This window comes from Triturus cristatus, chromosome 2_2 (assembly GCF_964204655.1).
Source record: "Triturus cristatus chromosome 2_2, aTriCri1.1, whole genome shotgun sequence".
NCBI lineage: Eukaryota > Metazoa > Chordata > Amphibia > Caudata > Salamandridae > Triturus > Triturus cristatus.
In genome coordinates, this window is record NC_140582.1 from 73,357,778 (window position 1) to 73,383,413 (window position 25,636).

Here is a 25,636-nt window from a genome sequence, read left to right on the forward strand (position 1 = left end):
TTTGAAGTCGTTATTGATTGTCTGGATAAGAGTGATGTAAAGGTAACCAAAGCAGATCTCTCTTATAAGGAGCTGTATAGAAGGTACATTAACTCTGTCTTTTCTATGATTCTGGCATAATATATTCCACCATCTGATATAGGTTATATTTTTGTAGTATCTTTCCCGCTAGAAGAAATAATTTGTAATGTATTGGTAAGGAGTAAGTCAACAAACTTTCCAATCATAACATTATCAATCCAAACAGGAGATGAACCACCTGAAAAGAAATGTTATATCAAACACATACGCATGAAATTACTGAGTTCAGCATTACAGGGCCAGCATTTTTACATAATGATAAATTGAATTCAAACAGTAAATGTGAGGTTAGAAATAATTGATATGAAGACTGGTGTTTGTGTGATGCTGGCTGAGGGATAACTAGAATCAATCTTAGACCAAATCTTGGTCCAGGTTTGAATGGGAAAAGTCTGCTGAAAGTCTTTCTTGGCCCATAAATCTGACTGAGCACTGCTCATTATCATGATCTGCTATCTGCAGCCTGATAATGATGTAAAGTTAACACAGTCTTCCTTTAACATTAAAAGAAAAATTTGACCCTGTGCTTACTTAAAAATGAACTCAAGGCAGCGACCTATTTAGATGTTGTCTGGGAGCTACTGATAGCTCGCGATTGATTGGTTGGAGACACCTGATATACATGCTTGTCTTTTGTTACATAAAAATGTAATCAACAAACCGTTAATAGATTTTAAAAATCATTTTGGAAAAGGAGCTGGAAGAATAGATAAAACAAATTTATTATCAGCAACTTTGTCTTAATGGCGTCTAGTCTGCTTCACCAAGATAAGTATAGAGGTGACCATTTTTGTAACAGCATTCATATGTTTTGTTTAAGGGCCTCAAGGTTGATAGAGATAGTGTATTTATGGAGTTAGAATATAGAATAGCAAGGCAATTGATATGCTTGGAATTCCACTTAAAACCAGAGTCATTAAACATTTCTTTGAGACAGTGCTTATTAAGGGGCATAACTTTCTAACTTGTCAATGTTTGACTTATAAACTGATATATTAGATTTTCCTTTTAATATCTTACAAAATTCTCCTAATGGTTACATGAGGATCTAATACGTAAAGTAAGACAACTTCTGCATAAGCAGTAAATTTGACCTCAATGTTTTTGTGTTTAAATACTGAGACCTGACTTGAGTGAAGGATTTTTGCCATAAAAGGCTCTAAAAAGTATGCGAGATAATGTGCATTTGCTGAGTTCCCCTTATAAGCAAAGGAAAATGAGGGCACTGTAAACCGTTGAGACAAATCTAAGTGGCAGGTGCTCAATAATGCAAACTAATATATTTGGGAATTTGAGAGTTGAAACTGTGCCATTTCAATGCTTGGAACTTAAAATCCCAATGTACACAGTCAAAGGTATCAAGGGTGATGACTGCATGTGGGTCATGACACTTATATGCCGGTGAATAATGCTCAAAAAATTCCTAGAATTATCAGTAATATAGCTACCCTTAATAAATCCGTATTGTTCCATTGCAATCAAATCAGGGATGAATTGAATAATACATAAAGCTAAGATCTTTGCAAAGATTGTGCAATCTGTGTTAATCACGGAGATATGTTGGTAGCTTCTACATAAGATAGGTCTCTATCTTTTTATGAATTAAACAGAGCATAGCTTCGACAAATGAACCTTGTGCTTTATTTAATGAAAGAAAATGTTGAATTAATAATAACAGTTTTGTAATTAATATCTGAGAGACTTGGGAATTAAACTCAACAGAATATCCAGCTTGATCAAGGGCCTTGTCATTAGATAATTTAATAGGGGCTGACTGAATCTTGACTGCTGAAATATCTAGTTCTAAAGAGGACAGACCAACTGAGTGGGCTGGATTTGTAGGTATAGTATAAAAAATATCTTCCATTGTACCTTGCTGTGGGTTATGTTCTGAGGTATATAATTGGTTATATTATTCCATGAAACAATCTAAAATATTTAAATTGATACAATAGTTATTGCCATGACTATCGGAAATGACATATATTTTAGATTTTAGTTTTCTACCTTTTAGGTAATTTGCTAGCATTTTACCTGATTTATTATGCCTGCCATAACATTTTACCATTACTTTTAGTAAAGATCCACTTGCTTGTTCAGCAGATTTTTTATTAAAATCTAATTCAGCTTTTGTTAAGCTGATTTGAGTGTCTTTGCAGTTCTAAGAAAAATATTAGTGTTCAAGAGGTTGCATATTTTTAAGTAACAAGGTGGTTTCTTTGAGTGAGGTACATTTTCTAGATGCCACATAGTCAATAATAAAACCTATGGCAGCTGCTTTAAATGCATCCTAAGTAAAATGTATTACAGTAGTAAGATTAAGCTCAAAGAATTCAGTGCTAAATGCTGCACATTTTTACAAATGTTTTACCAGTTAATAATATGTTGTTGAATCTCCATCTAGTAGAACATGATCCAACTGGCAGGATATCTAAATCGACTATGACAGCAAAATGATCAGAAATTGGTATAGAACTAATACAAGCCCGTACTATATATTGCAAAATATTATGCTTTAGAAATATTTAATCTATTCTGGGGCTGGAATGGTTCACAGGATAAACAAACATAAATTCCATACCATCGGGGTTGAAGTTCACCAAGCATCAACTAACTCCTGAGAGAGTATTCAGTTTTTAAAAGAGTGTTACATTTTGTTTGTAATATGTTTATTTAGGGAACGTCTGTCTATGAAAGGATCCATTAATTGATTACAGTCACCCAGTCACCTTCCACTTTTACGTTGTCAGCAGGACTAGAGAATACATGAGTAGAGAAAGTTTCCCAAAATTGTTCATCAATACCTGTAGAACCATAAACATTGCAAATAGAGAAATGGATAATTTTAAGCATTAATAATAAACACCTGCCATCATCATCCGTGATATTAGATTCAAAATCAAGAGATAAGGATTTATGGAAAAGGACTACTATGCCCTTTTTGTTATGTTGTGAGGAGAAACAAAAAACCTGTCTATCCCAACTTTTTTTGAGAGAAAAAATAGCTTTTTCTTTAAGATGAGTTTCTTGCAACAGGGCAATCTTGCATTTGAGCTTAGATAAATGAGTGAGTACTCTTTGGCATTTAATTGGGTTTTGAAGACCTTTTTCATTCTACAGTGCGAGAATTACTCATTTTAAATAATCAACAAGATGGTAGAACATATTACATTATGTAAACAACTTTTAAATATGTAGGCGACAAAGTGAAGGTATACAATATTTACAAAAAACAAGACAACAATATTTTGAGACTATATAGAAAAATCAAAATACAACACAAAATGTGGAGGAAGAAGAAAGAGAAGAGATAAGGAAGAGGAAAAGAAGAAAAGCGAGAGGAATAGAAAGAGACGAAGATGAGAAGGGGTAAAAAATAAGCTCCCCATGATGAAGAAAGAGAAGATGGCAGAATGTCAAAAGACTTTAACCAAAAAATGTAAGTTGAAACAGAAAACAAATTAGAACAATACGAGTGGGAGGAGGTGGCCTGTAGACAACCCACTAGCAATCCCATGGACATATTGTAAGAATAGTTAAGGAATAAGAACAGAGATAAGGAGAAGTGGAAAATAAATGTGAAAGATTACAACTGCAGATCATATCAACAAAGATGCATAATAGAAGGGAGTATATACACTTGCCGACAATGGATGGGACAATGTACAAATGCTGATGTTAGGGAAAGGAAACATAGGGAAACATGGAAGACATCAATCCAATTGGTAGGGATAAACAAGGTATCTGTAATGAAAAAAGAAAAAGCTAAACAATAATTATTGAATGAGAAAAATGTGTTCAACAAATGAAATGACATAGGAGAACATGACATTCGTTAATCTGTTCTGAACAAAAATATTCAAGTCTTGCCAAGATCCATCTCCTCCTCTTTATGGAAATGGATGAATTTTTAAAAATCTTCTGGGTAGTCAAAAGTAGAAGTTTTGTCTTTGTGAGTGACCTTGTAGAAACAATGGTGGATGAGGTTAAATCTCGGCATTCATGGATCTTAAAGCTGGGTGCAAATCCAATAATTCCATTCATCAGTTAGCAGTTGATCAAGCTACATCCTGAATAAAGAATATCTTCTGTCCTGACCAGAGCATTTGTTTTCATTGTTTTGCAACTGAGAGAACCTTCACTCAATCTGAGTTCTGTAGGAAGAAGGTGATGATACCTCTTGGACTAATAAAATTTGGTTTGGCTGTGGACATCGAACAAACTTGATGGGCTTGTTGTATGTTTGGGGGATAGAGAGTTTTGAAAATGCTATTATGTCAGAGCCTTCTGTACCTTCAGGATTTTAATGAATTTGCAGATTGTTAATTCGATTACGGTGTTCCAAGTCTTCTGTTTGTTTTTTAAGAAGAACTTCTTTGGACAACAAATCCACTTTGGCCATGATTTCTTGTGCGGCACTAATTCTCTGCTCAACCTCGGAAACTCTGGATTCCAAGATGGATCATTTTTCTTTAATACGTTGAATGGCACCATTGGTTTTCATCACACAAGGTTTTAAATTCCTAATTTTATCCATAATATCCTCCAACTTAAAAGTGAGTGAAGATTGTGTAGGAGAAGCTGGATCCTTTGACGCCCTTTTATTAACATTGCAAGTCAATTCCTTACAAGGATTCATGAGAGGGGTAGGCCAAGCAAAGGATTGGTTGTAGGCGGGGCTGCCAAGCTGTTCTCGGGGCAGGAGCGCCATAAATCTACGGGCCGAGCCCCGCAGAGCGGGACCCACAAGCAATTTGCCCAGAGAAAACTTCATCTCGCAGAGTGCTGCTGGTTGTAGGCGGGGTTGCCAAGCTGTTCCTGCCGCAGGAGCACCATAAATCTACGGGCCGAGCCCTGCAGTGCAGGACCCATAAGCACCTTGCCCAGAGGAGACATTATCCCCCAGACTGCCGCTGGTTGTAGGCGGGGCTGCCAAGCTGTTCTCGGGGCAGGAGCGCCATAAATCTACGGGCCGAGCCCCGCAGAGCGGGACCCACAAGCAATTTGCCCAGAGGAAACTTCATCTCCCAGACTGCCGCTGGTTGTAGGCGGGGCCGCCAAGCTGCTCCCGGTGCAAGAGAGCCATAAATCTATGGGTTGCGCCCCACAGCGCGGGATCCACAAGCACCTTGCCCAGAGGAGACTTCATCTCCCAGGCTGCCGCTGGTTGTAGGTGGGGCCGCCAAGCTGTTCCCGGCACAGTAGCGCCATAAATCCACGGGCCAAGCCCCGCAGCATGGGACCCACGAACACCTTGCCCAGAGGAGACTTCATCTCCCAGAGTGCCGCTGGTTGTAGGCAGGGTTGCCAAGCTGTTCCTGGCGCAGGAGCACCATAAATCTACGGGCCGAGCCCTGCAGTGCGGGACCCATAAGCACCTTGCCCAGAGGAGACATTATCCCCCAGACTGCCGCTGGTTGTAAGCTGTTCTCGGCGCAAGAGCACAATAAATCTACGGGCCGAGTCCCGCAGCACGGGACATGCCAGGCTGCGCCCAGGCAAAGCCCAGGCCAAGGGCGGGCCCTGTTGCACCTGTCAGAGCCTGGAAGAGGCAGTTCTTGATTTATTTGAGTATTCCCCTTGCAAGCAATCGTTAAATTGGTAATCGAAAAGCGACTGTGGGTGAAGGGGCAGGGGCAACTAGGAAAGGGAAAAAAGCAACAAAAAAACAATGCACGCTAGAATTGTTGGATAAAAGATCCATCAAAACCCATTGCTGATAGCAGGTGATCTGAATGTCACATTTGAACCTTTAGACAGAAGCAATGTGACTGAGTCAAGCCAGGAAGACGCTGAGTGGTCTGTCCCCCTATTAGATCTCACTTCATTCAAAAAATGGTCCCAAGTAGCACTCCAAGTAAAAGCCTTAACCCTAGAGTTTAGGCTAAGGGCAGCAAACAGAAGGACAAGCTCAGATAGAACAGGCACTTACACTCTTAATAGGATAAACAGCCTGAGCTGAATCGATTACGTCATGATAGACCTGAAGTTTTGGGGTGAAGCCATCGACATGCCCATGGAAGAAACCATAGATAGCGACCATAATCCACTCAGTTTAAGTATGAGAGCGTCTTGGGGGGGACCTAGCACAAGATCGCGGCCCACCAGCTAACAAAGGAAGTGCAGCCATCAAATGACCAATGCCGCCTAAAGTGTGGTAAAATAATCCTCCATGAAAAAAAACTTTCTGGGTTGCACAAAGACCTGTTGGAAGGCTTGACTAAATTAGAGCTGCTATATGGGAAAACAGGAGTGTCAACCGAGGTAACTAATGCCCATACCGACCTCTTTAAGCGACCAGGCTCACACTTTATTGTAGATAGGTACTAGCCAGCACTGGCCAGCACCCAGGAACACCAAACGGGATCCCACAACCTGGCTTAATAAAGAGTGTAGATCCTCTCGATTCGAACTATCGAAGGCAATCAAATCTAAATATAGAGGAGACATTAGAACTGCAAGGATGAAATTTGTCACCCCTATAAAAAGCCAAAAGAGAGTGAGATGAATCATGCTGGTAGCAAATCAAGGAAGCCTGTGAAGCAAGGGACTTGAAGAAGTTTTGGCCATTAATTTTGTGGGGTGACAAAGCAGGAGCACCATCTCCTCCAAACTACATTTTGGCATCTGCCTGGTATGACCACTTCCACCAACTCTATCAAGACAATGACGTACCATCACTGTCCAGGGAAGTCTTTACAACAGCTGAGCCATCAGGTAGCGACCTTTTTTCCATTAAGGATATTGAAGCCTCCATTGGTAGAATAGTTTAGTCAAAAGCCTCAGGCCCGATGGCATACCAGGGGACCTCTTTCTATCTGATAGCTCGAGGTGACCCGGTTACATTTTATTGCTCTCGAACTCCATAGCAAGAGGCGCTCCGATTCCGAGTTCAAGATGAGGGGCCGAGGTGGTTCCCATATACAAAAAAGGGAATAAAGATCTCCCCTGTAACTATAGGCCCATCAGCCTAATTGATGCAATTCAAAAGTATTTTGCTAAGCGCTCCTACAGAAAATACAGATGTGGGCTGACGAAAATGCTATCTTAACCCCTTTTCAAGCTGGCTTCAGGGGAAAAACTGGTACAGTCGACCAGGTGTTCCGCCTTCTCCTCCTTTTATTGGAAAACGGTGGTCATTGGCAAGGGTAGCCTGTATATAGCCTTTATCGATTTGAAAGCAGTGTTCGACTTAGTCCCAACACAGAAGTTGTGACAGGTACTTAAAGATAGGGGAACTCCAATCGAAATTCTCAACTAAGTCATATGGCTACAAGAAGACAACTTCGCCAAAGTGATTTGGGGTACACAGGGGAAACTCACTGATCCAATCCCCATCAGTAGGGGAGTATGGCAGGGATGCGTTCTAGCGCCCATGCTTTTTTCACTTTACACGAATTATATTGTACAATTTCTTTCCCTAAAGCCTGCCGATGCTCCAACTTTAGGCGGGGAAAAGATTGTGACCCTTCTCTTCACAGACAACACTCTGCTGGTGTCCAGTTACTCCTAGACAGATTCAAATGCTTTTGTGGTATGCGGGGCCTAATGATAAACACCTCCAAAATCAAATTTATGACCCTAAATCCCCATAATTCTTATAGGGGCTGACCCTCACTGGGAGGGTTACAGCTAGAAAGAGTGAACATGTTTGAATACCTAGGTATTAAACTGTCTGAGAAAATGTCCTGGAGTTTCCATGTCCAAAGGATGGCCTTAAAACACAAACAAATAATAGGGGTACTAGGGAAGGAACATTGTCTGTCAACAAGCAAACCAGTAGCCGTCGCCTTACAAGTCTATGATGCAAAGGCAGTCAACACTGCCCTGTATGGGTCAGAATTGTGGGGTTTTGACAACTTAGAGGACCTCACTAGATCTGAGCATACATTTCTGAGGAACGTGGTATCGCTACCCCAGAGCACTCCACTTCATCCTCTAATGTTGGACATGAGCAGGAGACCGATTAATAACATTGTTAAGCTGTGCCCGTTGTTGTTCTGTTTTAGAATCAGAGCAGTCCCGGAACTTTCCTCTTACCCAAATGCCTTGATAGAAGTAACCCGCCTTGTCAAAAACAACGAGATCAGCTGGTTGCGCAAAATAAGGAAGCTCCTAACAGATATTGGTCTAAAGAAAGCTTGGGACAACCCTAGTATATCCCTGCTGCTATGAAGCAAAAATAATCATCACTACTGAGATTGGGTCATACAGAGAGCCTGCCAGAAAAATTCCTGGGTGAGGTTAACTGCATAATTTAGAATTCATAGGCAAATTAGCCACTGGGAGCCTTACTTAGATCTAATCCTAATACCGCTTGATTGAAAGCTGTATATTCAGTTCAGGCTCGGCTCTCTCCCTTTGCATGCTTTCAAAAGTGGGTCGCATAACAACACACTAGCACCAAGAAATTGCCCCGGGTGCAACTCCCACACAGAATCCATGCCTCATGTTATGTATGCATGTCCGGCTTATGCATAGCCTAGATCGAAGTGGCTAAAACCTATTTGCGGGCAAATGGGCACACGAGATTACCAGGCGGAAAGAGAATTTTAAAATCAGACGCTAGTCCAGTGTTCTCCTGCACCTCTCCCAAGTTTCTAGGACAGATGTGGAGCATCAGGGAAAGGGCGCTGGCCAGAAGGTCATGAAGGCCTATTGGGGTTTTATAGAGTTGACAAATCAATTAATCATAAAGATGTTATAATTATTGCTTGTCGGTCGTTGTTTTTCCTCAAAAGCTTTCTGATTCTGTTTTACCTTCTCCACCACCTGCACACTCTTTTCACAGGCAGCAGTTTGTCTCAGCGCTGATTTATTTTAATCCATTGCTGTTGCAACGAACATACAAAATTGTGTTCCTCTGGTGCATTGTATGCCATTATAAATGAACTAATAAATACTGGTAAATAAAAAATGTAAATAAATCATACTGCATAAATTACATAATATCAGAATAACAATGTTTTCTTTTGTTTCCGGTGGAATCATTGTGATATATCTCACTGGGGTGGTAATTTTTTGTTGAATACCCTAGTCTGGCATGGCACAAGAGAGAGGTGATCACAGGTTCCTCAGTGAGTGGAAGTGTATTCCTATGGCTGGAGGATAGAGATCTAGACTCTGAAGGGAAGGAGGATGGAGACAGGGTTTCCCTCGGAAATTATTAAGAGCCTTATTAGCAAAAGTCTACTGATTCGTTTTCACTGAGCTCTGCCATTTGTTAGATGGTATGGGTGAGGGGTGGGACTAAGGTTTCAGTTGTAAAAGATAATTAAATGTCCAGATAGTGCCTGTCCTTTTGTCTGTCTCTGATAATTGCTTCATTGATGTTGATGCAAGCCACCCATACAGATCTCACACTGCATTTTGCCCTTGTTTTGTATACTCCTGCTTGGGTCCAGCACTGTTGCTAACTGTTGTGTAGCAAATTGCCAGACTGTGTAGGAAGAACTACCAGAAAATTGCATTTGAAAGGGAAACAACCAAACCAGTTCTGAAAATGTAGACAGTTGATCCACACTCCCTGTCTAGAAATTGTGTATACAAAAGGGATTCAATCCACCCCACTATGTTCCAGTTTCAAGTTCTTCATGACCAAAGAAGGGAGTGCTCCAAGGACTGTGACCTGGCCTTCTGTCTCAGAAGTGAGGGTACATCACCTGAAGATTGCACTTTCTGCTGGAGGAGCTTAGGGTCTGCATAGAAACTGAAAGCCTGCCTGCTTTCTGAGAAAGGGAAGGTGGGTGCCTTGCCTAGAAAGAGAAGAGAAGAGGCTGTTGAGTAGGAGAAGTCCAGCATGCAATCTGTGTTGAGATTGACTAGAGAAAGTGAGCACCTATGAAAAAGTGATGCCAAGAGCAACCCATGTGATGCAGGGTCCCCTAGTCTCCCTGAGTATTTTCAGGAACTGCACCAAAACATCTATCAGTGCAAGCATTTTGTCTGAGCGGTACTCTTCTGTGGAACTGAAAAACTGGTTTCCTGCTGCTGACTTAAGAGCTGGGATACTGTATCGTTGCTGCGATGGGAGCCCTGATCAACCTGGAGACCGCAGCTGCTGAAGGCAACCGTGCATTCATGATCAGCTTTGAGGTATCATCTACCATCTCATCGGCACCTGGCCTCTGGTGGCTAATGAAGCCAAAGCTAAGTTCTTCCATGTGAATCTCTACACTGACATCTTCTAGCCAATATACTCTGAGTGCAGTGGTTGCTGTGGCCTTTACGGTTTGAGAGCTGCTTTTGCAGGAAAGGGTCCACTGTTGCATGCGTCTGCCCACACCACCCACAGTCCAATGTCAAGAATACATGTAATGGTGAGGTCTAAAACTGTGAGTTGATTCCTGTGGAACATGAGACTCTGTAAGTAAAAGGAGGGCTGCCAAAAAATGTAAGACTTTTACTAGGTACTCTTAAAGTGGTGAGAGCCATCTATTCCCTGGGGTTGTTCACACGGCTGGACTCGGAACAGAAACCAGCCCTGTCAACCATGGTCCCCAGTGGGGGAGGAGGGGGGCAGAGGTCGCTACTGAGAACTTCCAGCCCTCCTGTGCACCGCTGCCTCTTTTGTTACAGGGGGGCGATATTGCAGCACTACTCCATAACAAAAATGACCCCCACGGGTCAAAAACAGGCCCCCACCCTTCTGGTCCACCAGGAAAATGCCCGGTGCCCGCTAGGTTCAGTCCAACCTTGGATATAGAAGCTGTAATAGTAAGTGCTCGGCAGTCTGCATCTACCATAGGAATTCTTGTAACATAGAATGTCTAGAAATTTACGAAGGATTTGAAGGAATAGCATCTGTCTTCTATTTATCACAAATCCACAGTTTTCAAAACATAATGTAGCCTATGGTTTTGAGTAAAATATGCTTGTTTTATTTATTCATATTCTGATACAGTGTAGTATAGTAAGAATGGGGTAATTTTAATATTTTAGATAACCAAATAGTTTAGCTAGAGCTCTCTTACGCTGAACAAGAAGTTAGAAAAAGAATTAGGACAGTGAGGGGGATCTCTGGAACAGATATTCACAAGGAATTCATACTGAAAAATGTGAGGAGTGTGAAACTTTGAAAATCAAAGAGCATACAGAGAGTAGAGCTTAGAACAAGGAAATGGGAATACGTGAGATCTCAACAGGAGGACAAAATGGAATTTGGAGATTCCAGGAGGTTCAAGAATCAGAGGCGTTTTAGAGAGGGATGGAAGAGACAATAAGAGGAAGGAGAAGCAAATGACGGGCAGTGAGAACAGAACCATTAAGCAGACAATGGGAAACTGCATGTGATAAATATGAAAACAGTGTTGGAGAGGAGGTGAGTCTCAGGAAATGAAGGCGACGTTTACTCTCTTGCTATTTTGTTGAATCAGAAATGAGAGAAAGATTTGGAACCAGTAAAAAGGATATATGCCACCAGGAGGGAAGTCCTTAACTTTAATTAGTCTTCCTCATGCAAGCATAGTTTCTTCTTGTAAAATAACATTGTTAATAAGGTTTTTACATCAAGGTATCCATAAAAGAGTTTGAACGTTTATCACACTTTTTTGTTTTCTAGATTGCCAACCAGGAGTCATCTGAAGTGGCATACATCACCCTTCTGGCGAAAGGAGAGAGCCTGGAATTCAAGGGAATGAGGTCTGTCCTTCTCAAGCCAATTAAGAACATGGTGTTTGTGCAGACAGACAAGCATATCTACAAACCAGGACAGCAAGGTGAGAACCAAGGAGGGTACAAATCAGACATGGTCCCAGAGAAAAAGGTAAACAGGGTAATCTTGCATTCATTGTTATATAATAGGAGGGCCAGAGGTGGGCTTTAGAACTTGGTCTGCCAGTAGTGGACCCGTCGTAACTAACATTCTCCACTTCACTTTCTTATTATGTAATTTCTGCACTTCTATGAAGTCATGGTTGAGAGAAGTATATGTTGCAGGGACTGGATCTCATTAGAAACAGTTTGGCATCAACTTACACAGGGTCACAGATACCCAGTGGCAGTATGGCGTGCTTCAGTGCACAGTGCTGCTGAAAGAAATGAAGAGATAGGTAGATGCAAGAAAGAGAAACAAGAGAAAGAGAAAATGAAGCATGCAAAGACTCAGACATTAAGCTGGTGTAAGTGAGAGACAAAATAAGAGAAAAGAAGTGATTGAGAGGAAAAGGGGAGAAATATATGCAAGAGAAAGAAAATTCAGGGGAGGGAGACAAAGAATGAAAGAATGATGGAAAAGAAAAAACAGATAGAAGTGGAAGCTACAAAATAACAAAATGGTGAAAGACCGCGAAAGAAAAGAAAGGGCAGCTTAAGTGAATAACCAGAAAAGATGAGAGTGAGCGAGATCATTTAAGAGAGATTTTTTTAATGTAGATTTATTGAAAAATAGTGCAATTATTACAATATTGAATCGCTACTGCTAAAATTCTAATGAAACTTAAAATGTGTTCAAAATGTTTTAATAGCCAGTCTCCGATTGATTGCCACAGAAGGTCGTCAAAATCCAACTATGGGGTTGGTGTTGAGAGCTGGAACACAATATTGTGCAATTATTAAATATCATTACTATTGAGAAACAGCTGCAAAAATTCTGATGTAACTAAATATTCATTAAAAAGTTTACATTAGCAGATGGGAATCATTTTGGGAATTTGTTTTTTACAATTATCAAAAGCAAGCTTCATAACTTTAGGATTGGCTTTGGAGCTGCTATTGGTTCTGTTTTGAATGGGTATAACCACCTGGTAGAATCCATGGCCTAGAAGTTAAAATGTACACCGAGAGGTAACTGCAGCTTACGGTTCAGGTAGTGCGGAGTAAATGACCCCAAAGGGGGGTCATTTTATTTCAAGTGCTATTGACGCCATTCCTGTATCCCTTAAATGGTTGAAGGGGTGCCTAAATCCCGCCACAATGGGTGGATATTATGGGAATTTTGAGGTGATTCAGTATTAAAGTGCTATACGCTATCCCTGTTTCCCCTAGCTGGTAAGAGGGGTGTCTAATTGTTGCCTCAGTGGGGAGGTTATCGTCATTCCCTGTTTACCCAGCATGATACTTTTGCTGTGCTGTTTAAGATGTTTCTGATGCCATTCATGTGTCCCCTAGCCTTTTAAAACGGGTGCCTTAATGCTTCCTCAATGGTGGAAGTAATTCATGGTCATCCCCTGTATCCCAGCATCACAAGGTGTCATGCTGCAGAAGGGATCATGACTAGGCCTGGGTGCAGCTCATGGATTGTCACTCCATGGAATTCCACAGAGTTCCATAATGAAGTCCCCTTGGCTGCTGAGTGTGTTGGGGGCCAAGAACCCCTATTGTTGCTACATGCAAGTGCCTCACAGTGGGATTGCTGAGATGTTATCGGAGGCCCGGACCCTTTTCTCAACCACTCTGCAAAGGGGCCTCCTGGAGCACTACTGTTTGGCGGATGAAGTTCCCTTGGCTGCTGAGGGTAATTGGGGCCAAGAACCACTATTGTTGCCACAAGTAAATACCCCACAGCGGTATTGCTGAGACATCGGTGGAGGCTCACCCCTTTTCTCAACCACCCTGCAAAGGGGCCTCCTGGCGCACTACAGGTTACAGCCGTGGTCACTCGTGCTCAATCCTGCTTGCCTATGACTCAAAAGAAGCACCGGAAGTCGCTGGCACGGCCTGAAGCCGTGTTGGCAGCCGCAAAATCTCTTCAGCAGTCATGAGCACCTGTCAAGTCTCGTCACACTCCTCATGTAATTCGGTAACTCGTCTGATCTGCAGAAAGCGAAGTTGCCGAATTCCGCAAACTCTGCGAGCAGAGCGGAATTTTACGCCCAGGCCTAATCTTGACTCCTGAGGGGCCTGGAGTTTACGGGAGAGCCTGAAGAGATGAAATTGCTAATTTTATGAATTTCAAGAAGCTTGCAAACAACTTGGTGGATTCCCCATTAAGGCAACATTCAGTTGCTTCCCTCAAGGTGCGTATGTTCGGAGACTTAAGAACAGGGTGAAGCCAGAATTTTCTACAAGGTAATATCACTTTACAGATGCATACTAAATTCTGATCCTGTTTAACACTAACTGCAATGTGTATCCCTGTTGCTCCCTCCTTCCATGCCAGTATGCTTTCTGAGGGATCAGTCGCAAGTTAGTCTCATCAGCTGTTTATTTAGCCCCTTAAAACGAGGCTGAGACAAATGTATCAGTAGCATCCCTAGGCCATAAAGGTTGGCAGCTCAGCTGCAATGGAATTTCTCATTCAGTGCCTTCCTGTCAAGATCTTCAGAGATGATGTTTGCTTGCTTTAATAGGATTTTCGAAGACTGCTTCAGTGGTAGGTTAGCGGACCATATATTATGTGCTTCCAAGTTATTCAATGGGCTGTTGAGATACTGTTGCCATGCTGCTTTTAAAATGTAGGCGATAGGATAGGAATTTAGCATTCAGTAGCAGGTACTGTCTTGTCAGATTGGATTCTAAGCAGACTTAGGTGTGCAGGATTCCAATCTCGTACAGAAAAGATTTTCCTGGAGCAATTGATTTGAACTCTGTCCAGCCAGTTTGCTAGCCTCCTTTTTCAGACCAGCGCACCATAGGCTGTTGTCTGCATTAGCTTGCAGTTTAGACAGATTAGGGGAGAGAACACGAGTATCAGTGGGAAAAAATGATGTGCATAGCGGCAATGAAGAGAAAGAAAGAAATACAACAGAAAGAAAATTAAGAGGAAGATAAAGAGTGAAAGGGGGAGGAATAAAAAACAGAAAACTAGAGAAAGAAAAACAAAGGTCAAAAAATAAACGAGTAAACTAACATATGAAACCAGTGAAAGAAAGAGAAGTATTAAAGATTAGATATGAGACAGATAAAAGAGAGAGACGTAGCCAAAATGTAAAAACAAGCACTGACAAAGCCAATAGATTTTGATTTTTTTGTGTAGGGAAAGGGTTAGACCAGCCTCTCTTTTATATGCAGCACAGAAAGACCACGAGCAGCAGCCGTTCAAGCTTCACTCCAAACTAAAAGACAGAACAAGTACAGCACAAAGAGCAGTGCTAGCATCCCTTACATGCACAGAACAGGTATGAATAGGCGGCAGCATTATAAACTTTCTGTTACACACACAAAATAGTTTCTGTTCAAGCAGCACCCATTTTCTTGATCATATTGTGGTGCTCATATTGGATAACCTCAAAATGGATAAACAATAAGACAAAGCTTCTGGGAGCGCAATTAGAATGTTGCAGTGCGGAGTGAGAGATGAAACCGGCAGACAAAGGAGGTTGTAAAACCACTATTTTATACACTACTGGTTAGGGTTCATATAGAGTATTGTGGTTAATGTTAGAGGCCATGTCTGCATTGTTGTTGAAGGAGAAAAATAACTCTATTCTCTGCAATTTAGGTAGAGTGAATTTATTTGTAATCACAAAATGAGGAGCCTATGGGCTTGGGTTCCTCTGGCAGTTGTCCAAAATGGAGCTCCTTATGTCTAGGATGATCCCAAATTTTTACACGGTATAATGGGTGTACCTAGGAAAGAAAAAGCTTCAGTTAGAGAAACACATGATAAAAACTTCTGTTCTATCAAAGGCTATGTTGCTATTCGTGATGGTCTTCAAAACTTTTTCTATGACATAAGAAATTGGGTTACTGGTTGAGGGGGGAAACCCTACTCAAGCAGCAACCACAGTCCTTGTCAGGTGAAGTCACAAGCAAACCCCAATTTAACCAATGCTCAACGGGTGCATCAAACGTTATATTCAGGTGTGAGGAGGTGCATCCGATTTTCACGTGGATGATGTCATCAGTGATGTCATCAGTGATGTCATCAGTGATGTCACTGACCATGTCATGAATGATGTAATATGTGACGTCATCAGCAGTGCATTGCGGGGGCGCGAGTTATAGTTAGCTGAACTAACTATAACGCCGGAATTTCTATGGTTTTGTACGAGTGAAATGTCCAACTAACTATAACGTTCCTGAAACCTATGGTTTTTTCAGTTAATTTCTATGGTTTTTTAAAATGCTAATTTCTAACTATAACGTGCCTGAAACCTATGGTTTTTTCAGTGAATATATAAATATTCACTGAAAAAACCATAGGTTTCAGGCAGGCACGATTAGTTGCCTTCTTCATGTACTCAGCCATCCTGGAGCGGAGACCAAGTACATAGTCCACAAAATCCTGTTTAGGGGGTTTGAGAGGTAACTCCCATCCCTCCTATACTAGGCACAATGGACCCCTAACTGGATGTCCAAACAGAAGTTCAAATAGGCTGTAACCAACCCCCTCTGAGAAACCTCTCTGTAGGCAAAGAGAAGGCAGGACAAAAGTATGTCTCATCTGTGCCTAAGCTTTTCTGGGAGACCTTTGATCATGCCCGTGAGGGTTTTGTTGAACCTTTCAACTAACCCATTGCATTGTGGGTGATAAGGGGTGGTGAATTTGTAATTCACTCCACACTCCTTCCACATAGCAGTCAGGTAACTAGACATGAAGTCTGATACCACCTCCTTAGGGAAACCCACTCTGTAAAATATTCCTAGGAGGGCCCTTGCCACCACAGGGAATTGCTTCTGGGTACCTAGTGGCATGGTCCACCACCATCAGGATAAATCTGTGCCCAGAGGCTGTCTGAGGATCCATGGGACCAATTATATAAATCCCAACCCTCTCAAAGGGAACCCCCACCACCGGTAGTGGTATCAGGTGGGCCTTTGTGGTTCCACCTGCCTTCCCACTGCCTTGACAGGTGACACAGGAGCGACAAAACTCCTTGGTGTCTTCAGACATGTGGGGCCAATGCAAGTGAGGGACAATTCTGTCCCAGGTCTTGATTTAGTCCAGGTGACCTGCTAAGGGAATATCATGGGCTTGTGTTAATAGAAGCCCCTAAACTTCAGAGGTATAACCAACCTCCTGGTGGCTCCAGGCTTGGGGTCTCTACTCTCTGAGTATAGGAATCCATCAACCCAATAGATCCTATGGGTTCCACTAGCATTCCCAGCAGCCTCAGCAGCAGCCTGCTGCCTGAGGGGTTCAAGAGAAGGGCAGCTCAGCTGCTCCTGGCTCAGATCTGTCCTGGAAGGGCCCCCTGTCCCCAAGAACTCAATCTGATCAGGCTCAAGCTCATCTGGGACAGTTCCTTCTTCAGGACTGAGATCATCTCCCTCAAGAGACTGATCTGCTTTCTGAGTCAGGGGGGAAGACACTGCCTTACCCCTACTGCTCCTTTTCTTGGGAGGCGCCTGGTCCATTTTTCCAGGATCCAGGGCCTGTTCAGCTTTTGACATTTTGGCCTGTGACCTGGTCACTGCAAACACATGTGCAGGGATTACCAACATTTCTGCATGGGTCCTAAGCTCCACTTCAGCCCAAGCTGAAGTTTCTAAACCATTGCCAAACAAGCATTCAACAGGGAGGTCTGCACTTACCACAACCTTCTTAAGGCCAGGTACTCCTCCCCAGGAGAAATTAACAACTGCCAAGGAATGGTCTGTCCTGACATTGCTAGCATTGGTCACTTGGTACATCTCACCAAGTATGATTTGCTTACGAGCCACAAGATCTTTTGTCACCATTGTGAAACTTGCTCCTGTGTCCCTGAATGCCAAGGCCTCTTTTCCATTTATTAAAGGCAGCTGTCTGTATTTGCCCCGATTACTGGGACTGACAAAGGAGGAAATGTCCATGCCTCCATCACAGATCAGCACAGCCTGAGTTGGAACACTATCTAGGCCAAAGTCCACCTCAGAACCCAGGGTTATCCCTACTACACCCTTATTCTGAGTACCACCACTTTGAGCTGCACTAGGGGGAACAGTTGCCATGGTGGCTGGAGTTGAGTCCTTGGACTTGGTACAATCACTGGTCCAATGGGTTTTCTGCTTACATATTTTACACCATGGTTTCCTTCTGCCTTTTCCTTTATTAGATTGAGACTCCCCACCAGATGCAGATTTTTGGGGCCCTTAAGAAGACTTCTGGTCTTGACCCTTTTCCCCACCCTTATCAGAGTTTTTGGGATCCTGCTCCTTGGAGTCACCACTTTGGTTCTGAACCATCTGCCTCACTCTAGTTCTGACCCATTTGTCTGCCTTCTGGCCCAATTCTTGGGGAGAGGTCAGATCAGAGTCCACCAGGTACTGAAGCAACAGCTGATTTTGACAATTATTAAGGATCTGCTCCCTCATAATTAAGCTGTACAATCCTTTAAAATCACATACCTTACTGCCAAGTAACCAGCCCTCCAAAGCCTTAGTAGTATAATTGACAAAGTCAACCCAGTCTTGAGTCTTTACCTTTTGGGTATCTCTGAACTTCAACCTGTACTGCTCAGTGGTTAAGCCAAACAAATCAATCCGAGCACTCTTCAAGACTTTGTAATTGTCATCATCCTCCTCTCTAACAGTGAGGAGCTTGTCTCTACCTTTGTCTACAAAGGAGAGCCACAAGATTGCTGCCCACTGCTCCCGAGGGACCCTCTTTACCTTACAGGCCCTCTCAAGTGCAGTTATCCATTTGTGGATGTCATCCCCACTCTGGTAGGGAGGGACAATCTTGTTCAGGTTCCTATGGTCATGAGTATGTTCTCTAACTCTAGGGGCACTGTTGCTGCCACCATGGGGCTCTAGCCCCAATCTTTTTGAAGCCCTCTGGAGCTCCAGGGATTCCCTGTCTAGGGCCAGCTGCTCTTTCTTAATTCTGAGCATTGCTCTCTCAAAGTCAAGCAGTCTGCACTTCCTGTCATAGGAGAACTCCCTCCTATGAGAGGTGGTGGTCCTATTTGAAACAGAGGTCCCTATAGATGTACCAGAATGATTAGACTCCAGAGAAGGAGATCTTGATCTTCTTGGCACACTGTTAACCCTTCCAGGTGGGGGAAAGAGAGGTCTATTAATGACCTCTTCCTCATCCTCACCTTCAGGAAAGATTGGATTGCCCAGGTTAGAATCCTCTTGATCCTCCTGGCCAGCATCAGAGTCCTGGTCCTCGATGTGTTCACTTCAAGGCCTGTCATCTTCTGCTGTCCCACCCAACCTGTCTGCCTCATCAGACCCTGGGGTCTTTCTGACGTCATCTAAAAGTAAGGCCTCTATGAGGTGTTGAGTGTTAGGGTTTTTCCTTATCTTCAATTTTCTGGATGCACACATATTTCCTAATTCTTGAAATGAGAGGTGGTCATACCTGTTCAGCAAGGATCCACTGGCTTCTGCTCTTGAAGACATACTAGTGTTGTGAGGTGTTGCACCTACCTAACCTAGTGGGAACTACTAAACTCTCTTGAGTTGTAAAAAGGGTGTGCTAAGCCCTTGACACACAACTCTGAGTTCAGTAGAACTTACTGTTATTCTAAACTTGATTTATATGTACCTATAGTGGTTTTCAGTTAGTCACCCAATGAGATTATGTGGTAAAGCAATAGCAAGCTTGAATCCCACAGCTGCACACCAATGTGAGACGGTGACCTGGTATATGCTGTCCACTAGTTATAGTGGGTACCTTGCACCAGTCCAAACAACCCTTATTGATGATAGGTTTAAAGACAACCTTTATTGAAAGCTATCCTAGTGGTAGCTATGGAGAGCAACCTTCAGGCTAAGTCTTGAAGGAGTGTAAAGCAGCTTGGTTTACCAGATTATAACCTCCTGAATGGCTAAACGAAAGGAGAACCACACAAGTTATATATATTTAACATATGTATTTATTTCTAAACACTCTCTACTAACTGCTTTATGAAGTTAGAGAGCAAGGCACACAATTAAACAGTTATTAAACGACAGTAAATAGCACAATATACAATGGGCCCCAGGGGGAGACCAAACCATATATTAAGAAAGTGGTATAAGAACCACGACTTGACTAAACACAGTGCCTAGAGCACGTAGAATCGCTGGGACCCCAAGTAACCACCCAAGTCAGTGACACAGGGGACCCACGGGTTTAAGAATAAGGACACTTAGGAGAGGACTTTGAGCAAACCCCTTTAGACTTAGGGGGCTCTAGGGCCAGCACCAACAGGAGCACCGGAGTACTCGTGTTACCTCACCCAGGGAAGTCGGGTGCATAGGTGTCAAATGGTGTCGGGAATCATCATTGATTTCAATGGCGATGTGCTGCAAAGTGTTGCTGCCGTGGAAAGGAGATGTGTCCGGGTTGATCCAAGCCTGGATCGAAGATGTGAAGAACCTGAAAGCAGAGGGGACAGAGTCTGGGTCACTTGCCAGTGACCAGGGGCACGATAGACGAATGCCCACCGATGTCGGGTGTTTCAGGTGCGAAGAGGTGAAGCTTGACTCTGCAGCCATGAGGACCAAGAGGTGTTGACGACAACCAGGAGCTGGATTCGAGCTGTCCCACAAAGGATGTCGAGTGCTGTGGTGTCGGTGCTCGGATTGAACACAACAAGCCTTGGCAACAGCAACCCACGCAGGCAGAGTAAAGATGCTTCAAGGCGGACCAGCAAGGTCCTGGGGACTCCCCAAGTAATGGACAGTCAGGGCACATCTGGAGCAACCAGGTAAGCCTGTGGAAAGTTAAAGTACCTTTCACAGGGACCCACAAGTCGACGGACAAGGGATCGCAAAGGGACCTCAAGAGGAATCACTAAATACCAGCAAACGGGTCACTTGATGAGTGTAGGCCAGTAATCTTCAGTGGAATCACTGCTTGGGGTCTGGACTACAAGTAGCCCAAAGCACAGCCTCAGAGATTGCCAAAACGCAAATGCTGCTGCAAATGGTCGCGGTGTCCAGGGGTTTGGGTTGCACGGTCTCCACGAGGGATACAGGCCTCAGACTTGCTAAGCACACAGATCAACCTCAGAGACCACGGGAACCCACCTCCTGTGTTACAATATTCTTTGGAGTCCTCAGGAGCTTTGGAGATGCAAACCAGACCATTGCATCTTTGATGCCTGCCAAGCAGGGGAGTAACTCCTTTACACCAAGGGAGATTCTTCAGTCATCTAGTTCAATGTAGATCGTTGAAGTACTGGTTTCTGTAGCAGAGTTTCGTCCAGGTAATATCTAAAGTCCTGTAGTAAGGGGTTCCTACTTTATACCCAAGGAAGGGGTGGGACAAACTCTGGGGACCCACCTATGGGAGGGTCAGGAAAGTGGGGTGGCTACATCCATTTCCTTTGTCCAGTTTCGCGCCAGAGCAGGGGCTGGTAGCCCCTGCAACCGGTTTGAGCTGGACTATGCACAGGGACAACAAATGTGCCCCCAGTGCAGACTTCAAAGCACTCTCAGAGTGCACCCACCCAGCCCCAATACACTAAAGCCTGTCTGGGAGATGGTCACACCTCCCTGTGACAGGAAACCTATTGTCCAGGCCTCCCCTGCCGGAGTTTCGTCCAGCAGCAGGAGGGCAGACTCGTGTCTGTGGTTGGCAGCATCCATTTTGGGATGCCAGGGCTTGCAAAGCTTGTACCGGGTATACCGGTGCTGTCATATTTCTCCCTCTAGTAGGGTGGAATCATATGATTACAAGGTGTTTGACACCAAACATGACATGTTTCCGTGCAGCCATTTCAAAGTTAGCATTTACCGCGAGGTTATAATGCACTTAAGAGTATATGGTCTGGCAACATCACAAACAACCCAGGAATAAAGGTTCAGAAGGCTGCAGAGGGGCTCTGCTCATGCATGGGCACCCTCTGACATAAAACCCAGCACCCTGCCTTCAGGATTGATAAGGCTTGTCATAGGAGTGACTGATAGGTTTATATGTGCAGTGATATGGAGAGATATAGGGAACCTATATCTCAGAAAGGGGTGCATACACCACCTTACACAGGCTGCTGTAGCAGACCTGTTGTGTCATTTTAAATGGCTTCCTGGGGGTGGCACAATACATGCTGCAGCCCCTGGCAGGCCTCTGGGGTACCTATGCCCTGGGTACATAGTTTACCATATACCAGGGACTTATAAGGGTACCCCAGAATCCAATCTGGAGTGTACCTAAAGTACATGCAATCGTTTTAGAGAGGAAGCAGCTTGGCTGGGGCCCTGGTTAGCAGGGGCCCAGCCAGACTAACGTTGAAAAACAGTGAAACATCAGCAACAAGTGGGGGTAACTATAAGAAGCAGATCCTACTCTCCTACAGCTGGCCTCCAGGGTGCTGGGGAGCATCGAGTGAGGCCGCTCCCTCCAATCAGGGCGCTGCTCTCACAGCATGAGGGCAGCGGCAGGATTGGTCTAGTGAGTTTCCTGGTGGTGGCGAGCTGCAGTCACCACAGGTCCGGGGCAGGAGGTCCTGTCATAAGGTATGTTTATTTTGAATATATTTTAGGCTTATTTTCGGACATGCACACGTTCATTTAAAAAAATATATATATTTGAGCTTGCGTGCCCACCCACACACCTTCCTCCCCTCTCACCCCTCTTCCAGTTGATGCCCGCTGGAAGACAGAAAAGAAAAATAGAATAGTGGACACCTCACTGGCGCAACAACCAATCGGTATCTATCAGTCAGTTTATCTGACCATCCATATTTCTCATCATCAGGATTTGGGAGCAGCAAGAGATAGAGAACATATACTTACATATCTCGCTCACTGTGTGTTTTTAAATTTCCTGATAAATGTTGATCAAAGATTGAGGTGTACATTAAACATACAATGCTGGAGAACTCCATAAAGTTTTGTCACCTCATAACTGTCTGCATTGGTTTGTGTTTGTGTATGTATGCAGTTAGGGAAAATGACACACATAGACATTAAGTTTTTCCCTCGAATGTATGACGATAAAACGCAAAAATTTACAATGCATGCCTTTACAACGCAGTTTTTACATCGCAACATCCATTACAATGCATGTTTTTACATCGCATGCCATCACAACGCATTTTTAGAAACTACATTTACAAAGCATTCCATTACATCGCATTATACCATTACAACTCATTCCATTGCAACGCATACCACTACATTGCATTTAGGGTAAGTGTTGGATAGTGTAGGGGTGAAAATTACTATTCCCACTCCAGTGAGTGCAACAGTAGGGTAAGTGTTGGATACTGTAGGGGTCAAAATAACTATTCCCACTCCAGTGAGTGCAATAGTAGGGTAAGTGTTGGATAGTGTAGGGGTAAAAATTACTATTCCAACTCCAGTGAGTGCAACAGTAGGGTAAGTGTTGGATAGTGTAGGGGTAAAAACTATGCGTTGTAATGGTATGCGTTGTAATGGTATGCCTTGTAGTGACATGCGTTGTATTGACATGCGTTTTAATGACATGCCTTGTAGTGACATGCGATGTAATGGCAGCGTTGTAATGGCAAGCGATGTACAGGATGTTGCGCTGTAATGACTGCGTTGTAAAGGTAGTGCGATGTAATGACTGTGTTGTAAAGGTTGTTTCCCATTTCCCTCAATTACTTCTTCATTGTATAGGCAGCCATGATGGACCTAGTTTTTCCAATGTCAACGTCCCATTTTGTGGTTTCACCACGCAACACTACAACTTGATAATCATCCGTACTTTCACTTTATCTTCTTCAACATCCTTTTTATTCTTCTCCAACATTTCAAGGTATATAATTTCGAGGTTCGTTTTATGGGTCTTGCTGGAGATCCCTGTAGCATGCCAGTGCTACAGGACAAGCACTGTATTAACCACCACACTCTAATAAATACATAAGTAAAGAAAATACCAGCAAGTATGCTGTGGTAAAACTGACACTTTTATACTTCAATTTCCAAACTAATCATTCATCAAAGAGTCGATTATTGAGCATCGTATATCGGAAGTGGAGGACATATCTGACATGCTTCATAAATAGGTCACAGGTCTCTCCGCCTCCCTGAAGGAAGTTGCCTGGACAGTTTTTGATGTTAAGAACAGGAAACGTAGAAACAACCTACGCTTCGTGAGATTTCCAGAAGGAGTGGAGGGAACAGATGCAGGTACTTTTCTCGTCCAGTGGCTTAGGGACTCCCTCCCAACACTACAGTTCTTGTCATGCTTTGTAATCGAAAAAGCGCTTGGGCTGCCCACCTCCAGACCACCGGTGGGAGCTCCCACAAGACCTCTAATAGCCTGCTCCCTGAACTTTCAAGAACGCGATCTGATATTGGGGGAGATGAGAAAACGGGAGGAAGTTCGGTATGCCAAAACAAAAATTGTTGTCTTCCCAGACTATTCAAGGGCTGTCCAGAAACAAATGCGAACCTTTGACTCTGTGAAAGCAAAGTTGAGACTGCTCCAAATGCAATATATCCTGCTCTTTCCGGTGAAACTCAAAGTCATATATCAGGGTAAATCCTGGTCCTGGATTGAGGAGCGCCCACCCCTGAGACGCAAACATGACTCTCTCGAGGCCCCTCATACAGCTTTGGCGCGAGACACAGAGACTAAGCAAAGGAGAGACATGAGAAGCCGTAGACCCAACTGGAAGAGCATGAAATGAATGGGTAAACCCCTCAGACGAAGCAAACGCCCCACAGAGGAAATTCCATCCACAGAGTCCGAAGAAGACCAACAGAAAAAGCCGGACAAACGAAAACAACTTAGAGTCAGCAGGCATACCACCCCAGATCTATCGGAACAAGACCGCACAATAGATACGGATGGTGACCAACCACTACTCCAGAAGATCACACACATGGAGGAACCGAACCCCGTTGTGGCTGACCAACAACTTAAGTTACAGCAGATGTAGGAGGGAGGCGAGAAAGGTTGAGCAACCCGGGCTTGTCGGAGACCGGAGGACAGTAAGCCGGCACTAAGTGCCCTAAGATACTTCCACACACACCATATAGTGGATATTGAGCTCATGATAGAGCACACCCCTCTCTTATCTTTATATAGTAGGGTAAGGGGTATTCCTATGTGGTAAATCAATAGGGGGATATACAGGCCTCTCAGTCTTAACCTACGCCGAAGTTGTCATGTTGACCATAGGGGATGGGTAAGGGGAGTGAGTGGGGAGTGGGATCAATGTTTGGGAGCTGAATTATAAATTGCGACAAAAAGAGGGTTGTTTAGCATCAAATATCAGCCGAAGAGACCATAGAAGTAGGGGCAGTGTGGAGCAAAAACGAATCTGGAAACATTCAACATGGTTAGATCACAGGAATACCCATCGAGACACAGGGTGAGGGGGGTACTCAGTATTGATATGGAATGTAAATGGGCTAGGAAACAAAATGAAGAGAGAGTTGGTTGCCATCTACTTTAAGAGACTAAAGCCAGACATAATCTTGCTCCAAGAAACTCATCTCAGGGGTACTCACTGTGCTTTCCTCAGAAGAGGAACATATACAACCTTAGCACAAGCAGGATTCACATCGGGTTCTAGAGGAGTGGCCGTAATAATAAAAAGGAAATCCCCCCCTTTCAAATCAACAAAACCTGGATGGACTCCAATGGTACCTTCGTGGCGATCCAGGGGCTATGGGAACAAAGAGATCTCTACCTAGTCAGTGTATATGCCCTTCCAGGATTACAAAAATGCACCCTAGACAAGGTGGCGGAGATTCTACAGGATTCTGAATCCTCAATATACGTCATAGGAGGAGACTTTAATGATGTAGTTGAGCCAGGCTTAGACCGCACACGCAATACCAA

General features: G+C 43.5%; 1 protein-coding gene across 1 annotated transcript in view; it reads left to right on the top strand.

Moving 5' to 3' along the window:
- LOC146861876 (alpha-2-macroglobulin-like) overlaps positions 1–25,636 on the top strand; it is a 1,085,963-nt gene that overhangs the window by 71,572 nt on the left and 988,755 nt on the right. Inside the window, exon 3 of the mRNA XM_085641046.1 lies at positions 11,642–11,798. Within this exon, the coding sequence (XP_085497172.1) occupies positions 11,642–11,798 (157 nt within the window). The remainder of the gene's footprint in view (positions 1–11,641; positions 11,799–25,636) is intronic.